Source organism: Morone saxatilis, unplaced genomic scaffold, assembly GCF_004916995.1.
Source record: "Morone saxatilis isolate NCDOM2014 unplaced genomic scaffold, NCSU_SB_2.0 Contig24, whole genome shotgun sequence".
NCBI lineage: Eukaryota > Metazoa > Chordata > Actinopteri > Moronidae > Morone > Morone saxatilis.
This window is the reverse complement of record NW_023339807.1, coordinates 2,914,433-2,923,221: the sequence shown is the minus strand read 5'-3', so window position 1 is coordinate 2,923,221 and position 8,789 is coordinate 2,914,433. Positions and strand designations below refer to the sequence as shown.

Genomic DNA, 8,789 nt, shown 5'->3' with positions numbered 1-8,789 from the left:
TAGTGCTCCTAATGACATTTGCAATAATCCACCAAGCCTGAATGAAAACAACCGATCAGAGCAGAGAAAGATAGAAAGAGGCTTTGGGTTGTTGGCTTGAAGCTGATTGTTGAGTCTCATTCCCAGCGTCGATATTTGACGACCTGTGAATGGAAAATTGGTTATTTTTGTTTAGGCGGGGTGGATTCTTCCAGATGCCACTAGGAGCACTACGAAGTACAACTAACTCAATTTTGTAGTTATCTTAAGTGACACTTTTAGTTATCTTAAGTGACACTGACTTCATTTTGTAAATTGTATATTATATATTAGAATATATTTAAATACAGTATATATTTTCACAGATCATCTGTCTGATGTTCTACTGTCAGGAAATAGTGAACGTTTCAGCAAATATGACAAAAAGTAACAACAGCTTTAACTGGTAAAAGAAAATAAGATAAAATGACACCCTTTCAATAATGTTTTTGGTAATGTGTAGGCAAGTAAATACAGATCAAAACCTTTAGGCAGAAGTAACTGATACTAGTTGATACTTTATCGTGTCATGCAAAAAGTGAAGGAGCACAAAGTGAAACAGAAACACACACACACACATTGTGAGGAACACGCCCTTTTGGCGGAGTGTGTGCAGGGTGACATTTCTCAAATGTTCTTCTCTCTGTGGAAAAAAACAGTGCCGCCTCCAATTGCAGACCACATTTTTTTCTTTTTCAAGTCACAGTAAACACCCAGCTGAAGCAGGTAGCTACACACCTAAGTAAGTCAAGTAAAGGTAAAAACAAATGTTTGTTATGTCCGTCACTAGATGTCACTGCGCGCCGTTTGTTGGGAAGCAACAACACTGACAGGCGATGGATCCATCACACACAAACCGTATAGACTGTAGTACTAAACACAAATATTTAAGAACGATCACCATATTAAGTGCTGTAGGATATTGTCGGCTTGTATTAAATTTTAGGTTATATGGGCGAAATCATTGGGTTGTCCTGCTGTGCATATTTCAAAACACATATGTTCATTAGGGCCAAACTGCCATGCCTTTATCAATTAGACCCTTATTTATTGTTGTGTAAATAATGTTTCAGCAGCATTTCCCAATCAAAATGACTTTGTTTGACGTCAGAGTTGAATGCGGTCGGTGATGCTCTGATGCTGCCTTCAAGTGATCCTCGTAAGCTCCAAAATTTTGAATGTATACAACTTGCCCTGCAGGTACGCGCCTTTTAGTCAGACGATAATAAAATATAGTTTAATGACAATTGTGTCTTTCTGTTGTTGGTTCTGAAAAAAAATCCAGTCCACCTTAAAATAAATGTAATAGGAAAAGCTTGGCTTCGTATAGTATGATATCATGAATCGATTAAACGTTTGTAATTTCTTGAACAGTGGAAATCATTTTCGAACACGTCTATGGTGTCCTATGGTAATCCCGGCAAAAGTGGGATCGTTGTGGAATTTTCGACACCTTTGTCAGCCCGTGAAGGCAGCATCACAGCCCCACCGCCTCGGCTGGGAGGATACAACGACCAGGCTGCCGTTGCCAACGATGCAATGCCTCGTTTTACGGATGAACCCTGGGCATAGGCACCTTCCGAGTGCCGCGGTCACCTCAAAGAGGCGGTACCACCCTCGTCTTCTGTGATAATCTGCGACAAGCTTCAGTAGAGAGCACCGAAGGACCCAAGGTACCCGGCAGAGACCGGACTCGGGGCTTTATGTTTACCGTAGAGAAGCTGGAGAGCTGAGCTGAGCGAGCCGTAGTAACTTTAGCTTGCTACATGCTAACTACGGCTAGCTGTGTGGCATTTAAAGCAGCACCTGTGTACCTGTGAACGCAGCGCTCTGTGGCACGGCTAGCTCAGCGTGGTCGTGTGGAGGTTGTCGTTGGGTGGGTTCGTGAGTCAGCGGCCGAGCTTCCAGCGTTGCGGAACGAAGGCGGTTACCGTCAGTCTGCCGGGAAGCTAACGTTGGTCAATCAATGAACAACGAGCTAGCCCCTGGTAACGGCATGCTAACGCTGTAGTTGTGGGTGCTACCGCTGGGCCCGTTATGCAGCTGACTTCTGGAGCAGTCTGCCAAACTCAGCTGTGCCAGCCGAACAGCTACATATACATACATGCGACCATTGGACGGCGTTTATTCCAGTTTTCGAAAGTTTGACGGGGTTTATTGTAGCAGCACATCGGGATATATCGCCCAGCGGCAGTGCAGCAGCCACCCTGTCAAAACAAGCCCAACGCCTCCTCTGAGCATCCAGCAGGCTTTAAGTGTGGGCTTTAAGGTGCATGTTATTAACGCTCTCAGTCACTTCAATACGCTTAATGAAGTATGTTTGTTCAGTAATATGTCCTATAGTATGTCCACTCTGAGGGGGGGCTGGTACTCTTTTATGTCTCATTCAGTTTTCTGATCAGCCAATTTAATACAGTCAGTGTTGTATTGAAGCTGTAGTCATTTTGTGTGCATTTCATCACACAGGAAGCTGGAGCCATGGGTTTCTCCTTCAGCCTTCGATGAACTGAACTAAGCTGGACCCACGCGACTCAGCCCACCTGCCCCTGCCTACAGTGGGGGTCCCCCTCTCCCCATCGCCCTCTCCAGCTATGGCAGGCTTCAAGCGGGGCTATGATGGCAAGATCGCTGGCCTGTATGACCTGGACAAGACGCTGGGCCGTGGCCACTTTGCCGTCGTCAAGCTGGCGCGCCACGTCTTCACCGGGGAGAAGGTGGCGGTGAAAGTGATCGACAAGACCAAGCTGGACACCGTGGCCACAGGCCACCTTTTCCAGGAAGTCCGCTGCATGAAGCTGGTCCAGCACCCCAACATCGTCCGCCTGTATGAAGTGATAGATACTCAGACCAAGCTTTACCTCATCTTGGAGCTAGGCGATGGAGGGGATATGTTCGACTACATCATGAAACATGAAGAGGGCCTGAATGAAGAGCTGGCTAAGAAATATTTTGCCCAGATTGTCCATGCCATCTCCTACTGCCATCGGCTGCACGTGGTGCACAGGGACCTCAAGCCAGAGAATGTGGTGTTCTTTGAGAAACAAGGGCTGGTCAAGCTCACCGACTTTGGATTCAGCAACAAGTTTCAGCCGGGGAAAAAGCTGACGACCAGTTGTGGATCGCTGGCGTACTCTGCTCCGGAAATACTGCTGGGTGATGAGTATGACGCTCCAGCCGTAGGTATGCAAAACATGCAGGCTTCTGAATGATGCTAAGTGAGTCACACTGTTAATTAGAAAATGTCAGAGAGTTGCAGTGCAGTTCTAGCAGACAGGATATGAGCTCGGTTTTTGGTTTAGCCTAGTTCTGAACGTCTGGTAGTTTGACACAGGCACAGCTGTTTCTTTACTTTGTCTGATCCATTGTTTTTGGATGGACCAGACTTGCAGCCTGCGGCACCAGCTCAGTGTTCAGTCCTTAAACTCCCTCACCTCCATAAAAGCATGTCTCGATATGTCCTTTGGCAGCAGGCGACTCAGGGTATCTTTATCAAAGCCATACTGAACCTTGGATTTAGCACAGTGGTGCACTGAGGTTGGCGATGTGGCTAGCACCTGTTTCTCACATCTATGTCACACCTTGCTGTAACACCGTGGCTGTTAGTTTGCTTACAGAGCCTGGACACGTGTTCAGCATGGCCTGTTTTGTGTTTAGATAGCCACTGTCCAGAACAGCGCCCGTCCTGTGCAGCAGAATACGCAGTTTTAAATGGAGCGCTGTGTGTCCAGTAGCACTATGCCGCTAACACTACTTGACACTAATCATTTTGCAGGCTACCATAGGCCATGTGCCACAAGGTCAGCTCTACTAGTACTGATGTCCGTGGGTGTCCCATTGCACTAAATTAACTGGCTCATTGATTTTCTATGAGGGCTGACAGAGTGCAGACAGACAGATTGCGTGTCCTTCCACGACTGATATGGTATCTTTCACATCAGGTAGCTTCAGAGATGGCCAAACACAGAACCGAGTCCAGCTCTTGAATTGGATAATGGGATGCGGCCAGTTTAGCTTGTTTTTCGGACGGCGTGGGTGTTGATGTGGTGCTAACCCTGAAGCAGCCTGAAATCAGTTTGGAGATTGTTTATGCGTGTAAAAGGCTTTCAAAGGCAGGCAACTCGGTATTATTTGCTTCCCCTTTTTCAGTCACAGTTCTCACAAACTTAAGAGGTGCGGCAGAGGCAATGAGGAAACTGTGGTTACTTTCTCATGAAACTTTATATGCACACACCCACACGTACTCACTCATCCTAAGAACTTTGATATTGTCTTTTTGAACCTGGGCAATAAATGAAGTAGTATATTGCTCCACAGCACTGCTCTGTGCTGTGGAGCAATTGTTCCCGTTGAAAGAAGCTTTAGCTCGTATTGGAGCCGGGTGGTGGAGAAACATGAAGAGTGTCTGAGTGAATGGCTTGCTAAGAAGGCTGGTCTATGTGATGTTGCTGCTGTTGGCTGCGTGTGGCGCACAGGGACCTGAGGGTCAGTTCATGTTGGGCTCTCACTGAAGGCACGGCTGGTTAAGCTTAGTGACCTGTAATATGGTATGATCAGCTATGTGGACCTGGATTTTGCAGTTGAATATTGTTTTTGAGTGTAAAGTTCTGGGTTCTTAATTAACAGGTCCCCATAGGGGCCACGAGGTCAGATATGATTTCATAATACAGAGTGCAAGTAGACACAAAGTAGTAATAATACAATCTTGTAAGTTCTAAAATTTATATTTAAACTCAACAAGCAAACACAGCCGGTTGAGCCGTTAGCAAAGTAGACTGTTGTTGAAATGCATCACCAGCTCTGTTTACCGCATCAAGTCTCTGACTGCTGCTCCTGAACAGCTCCAGAGCTATAAAGCTTGTTGTGTAACTATGACAACCATGACTTAGTTGTTTAAGTTGAAAAATGACGGCGATTTTGATCATTATAATGCTGTTTGTCACACTGTACCTTTTTAAATTGGAGCCGCTGCGATTTGGATATTGCACTTGCTGATTTTGCTAATATTGTGATTAATTGTGCAGCCCTACTTCTTTCTTCTGTTTTCGTGTATTTGAAAACAAAATATAAAACGTAGCTAACGTCAAAGTCCCAGAATCTTCAAATTTGGTGAAACCTTCTTAAAAATGCAAAAAAATCAACGATGACGAGCTAAATCTTGCGGCCCAGTATCAAACTGTGTTCCAGTGCAACAGATGCTGCAGGGAACGTTTATGACCGGGGTTTTAAATATGAGCAGCTAGTCCAGAGTGTTCCCCACGAGCTGTGTGTAGAGCTGTTTAATATGCCCTTCCCTTTCCATGAATTTGTAGTGTACCACCATCTGCACTGGTTGCGCTAAGAGGCTGCTTGCCACCCTGCACTCAGAATTATTGATAGTCCCTGCCCATATGCAGCTCACTATACTGTACTGTGCTGAGCAGGGCTGTTTAGCAGGCATAGCAGTCTGTGTGCTCTACCAGGTGGCTGTTGGGAGCGATGCACTTACAGGGACTGATGGTAATTGTATAGGTGCCACTTTTGGCCGGGCTGTGCCGCCGCAGCCCTCTGCAGTTGTTGTGTTGAGGGTGCTTGGAGCCACTGATGGCCACTCTCTGGTACTGAGTTCTTCTGTCTGTACTCTTCTGTGCACCACGGTGCGGTTTAGTCAAGTGTTGCAGTGGCTGTTGCGGGGCGCGTGATGCTGTGGTCAGAGCCATTAGCCTTGTGTGTTTGTTGCTCTGAAAACGAGTGTAATGAGTTGAAAGTGCTTATTGTTTGTCCAGCCCAGGACGCAGACAGGCACGCTTCTGGTTTTTTGAGTAGCCATCAGTGGGAAGCAAAACCCTTTTTCTTACTTGAAGCCCCAAACAGGTGTGTGCTTTTAAGGATGTTTGGGAGAACATCTGTAAAGCATAATGACAACTATGACAGTTGTGGCAGGATAAAGCAATCAAGGAAAATGAGTAGTTTGATTACAGAGGATGATGTCTCACCTTCATGTACCAGCGGATAGTGGAGACCGGTTAAAGGCTCAGCGTGTTGTGCTCAAGGCACTCCTTAGTTGATGGAAAGCCCTTGATTTACAAAAGCATCCTGGCTACAACCAGCCATTGATGAGCCATAGCAGTGATCAGCCTATTTACAGCTGTGTGTGCCTGTGCCCTGCGGAGCCGTCTGGCAGGCCTTGGCGTCTGCACCAGAACTGTGTCTCTCGAGGGAAGCCAGAGGGGCTCTTAATTGCAGTCCTGGTTACTGTAGCCCGCTGCCAGTAGATGGGAAGAACAGTTAATCCATGCTATTGTTTGGACTGGGCCAGGAAAGGATGAGAGGGAGGCAGGATGCAGCCATTACACAGTCCTGTGTTGACACAGGCTGGCTTGCTTTGATTAGAACTCATTCATCTGGGTTCCTACCTCTGGGCCAAAGACCAGCTTCCTCATTATCTGTAGCATTTTCCTGCCCAAACAAAATGTTGTAATTGTTTCTTCCAGAGGTGGTACCTGGGTAGATGTGTTGTCTTGAATCCTATTGGTGAGCTCAGAATGAAACACTTTGTATCATATTCATAATGTCAGTAGACTAAGCAAGACTTAATGAGGATGTGTACACACATGTTCTATACATCCAGGTTGCTGCATGGAGAACCCTTCATATCTTGGTTTGTTCTGGTTGGCCTGTTTCATAAATCACTGGTGCTTTTGACTCTACAGATGTGTTAAATGGCCGAGGTCACAGAAAGCCTTCAGTAACCCAGCTGGCTTTTGTTTCATTACCCTCAGAGTATCCAATAGAAACAAATGGGATGGAGTATAGCACTTATATAAATGTTATCTGCTTTAGCTTCAATATTTACTCTTGTATTTCTATACCTGGAAATCTGTCTTATCTCTCGATTTAGTTTTTGTTTCTATTGAGCAGCAGCACTGTGTTAAAAGTGAACAGTACTAATACAGAGCTGGCAGTTCATTATGAAGAGCTGTGTCCTACAGTCAGGCGAGGACTTCCTCTTTTTTCACTTGGATTTCGACTATACACATAGAGCAATATTCAAATTCCCGTCATAGGTTAGATTGTGAATGCAGCACATTAACCGTCTACACCGTACACCTGCCTTTATTCATCTTTGATCTGCCTTTTTCTCTGTGCCTCAGGCATTTTGTAATGGTCAGGATGGAAACGTGATGTAGACAAATATACAAACTCTAGTGCAGCAAATTCATAAAATAAAACTATTTTCACATCCTGGTTGGCAGTTGTTTTCAGAAGACAATCTAAAAATAGATGTCATTCATTCATTTAGTTTACCCCTTTAAACCCTGCACTCTATATACATATAGTGGGCCTCATTCTCTTAAATATCTCTTAATATTCTGTAAAGAGAAAATATAAGTCAACATCAGATGCAAGAAACATTCTAAATGTTTGTTAACGATAGATAGATATAAAATGTAGTGTGTGTATATAATATCAATAGAAAAATAAGCACTAAATAACAGTGGACCAATAGTATCTCTTTATCCCATATCGCAAAACTTTCTCTTGCCTAAGAGCAAAAATAAGAAAACATCGTTGAATCCCAAAAATCAATGGGTACTAGCTAAATAAAAACAAATCATTGATACAAACGCAACATTTGATCATAATTGCTTCTTGCACGAAGCCCACTGTCTCAAAAACGTCTCTTCTTACTCTTGGACCCTGCTGTACGGTTCTCCTCATCAGTTATCAGTCTTTTCACCCTGATGGAGGCTAAGCGTGTCTATATGCATCAGAGTTGTACCTGTCATACCAAAGATACTTTAAAAAGTATCTCAGGAATGGGGACTCAAGTCCTTAGTGTTGTTTGTTAACACTGTTTTTAGAGAGTATATAATAGACAGCCGTCTTCTGTGTAGCTTTCCAAAAATATGAACAAAATGAAAAGTGATGGCAGCTCTGCAGTTGGATCTGTGATGTTGCTCTCCCTTATGTTTGACAGCCTGCTTCACAGGACTGTCTGGATAATAATATAGTTGTGTTGCTGCGACTGCCTTCATTGATCATAATGGAAGTGTTTAGTATTATCTATTACTAAATGGATGATCCAGTCTTAATGAAGTGTCTGAGGAACGATGGGACTATATAGCCTGTTAAACTGCCAAGGTCTGTGTGTGTGTGTGTGTCCCCCACTTAGAGGTGACACTCGGGAGGGGAAGCTGAATCTCAAGGGAGAGGGAAGACTGTGGAGGCGTGTTGCATGTGAAGGAGTAATGCACATGCATATCGTTCCATTTCCATTAAAACCAGTATCGCTAATGACGCCAGTTGGCAGGTCCGGTCTAGTTCTTCATATCAGGTACAACATGAAAATCCCATGAGCATCAGGAACATGGAGGAATTACTCCTATATATAGTAACTTGTAGATCCTGTACTTCTTGTGTTGCTCTAGTCTCACATTCTTGCCTCTTGCATTCATTCAAAGTATATGAATGCAGGAAAAGACAGTGTGTAACCTGATCTGCATCGGTAGGACTGTCTGTGTGAAAGAGTGTTTTGGAAAGCCAAGGAAGGATGGAGGCCAGACTCAGGCATTGGGGCTGAGGGAACAAATGGTCAGCTGTCAGTCAGTTGGGGTGGGGATTAGTCGAGGCTAGCTGTGCTCCCTGGAGAGACAGCCAAACGCATGCGCATTGATTTGGCGACAGGTGACAAAGGTTGACCAATCCACTCAGTCTCAAGACACCAGGCTCCGAGTCAAAGGCTCCACCACTACACATAAAGGTCCAGTTGGTAGGATTCAGTGGCATCTAGC

At 44.8% G+C, this 8,789-nt stretch overlaps 1 protein-coding gene across 1 annotated transcript in view; it reads left to right on the top strand.

The window, feature by feature from the left end:
• Window positions 1–1,759: 1,759 nt before the first annotated feature.
• The window catches only part of LOC118335691 (SNF-related serine/threonine-protein kinase-like), a gene marked incomplete at its 3' end in the record, with an annotated part of 45,591 nt that continues 38,561 nt past the window's right edge, over window positions 1,760–8,789 (top strand). Inside the window, exons 1-2 of the mRNA XM_035672117.1 lie at window positions 1,760–2,287; window positions 2,485–3,198. Coding sequence (XP_035528010.1) covers window positions 2,610–3,198 — 589 coding nt within the window. The remainder of the gene's footprint in view (window positions 2,288–2,484; window positions 3,199–8,789) is intronic.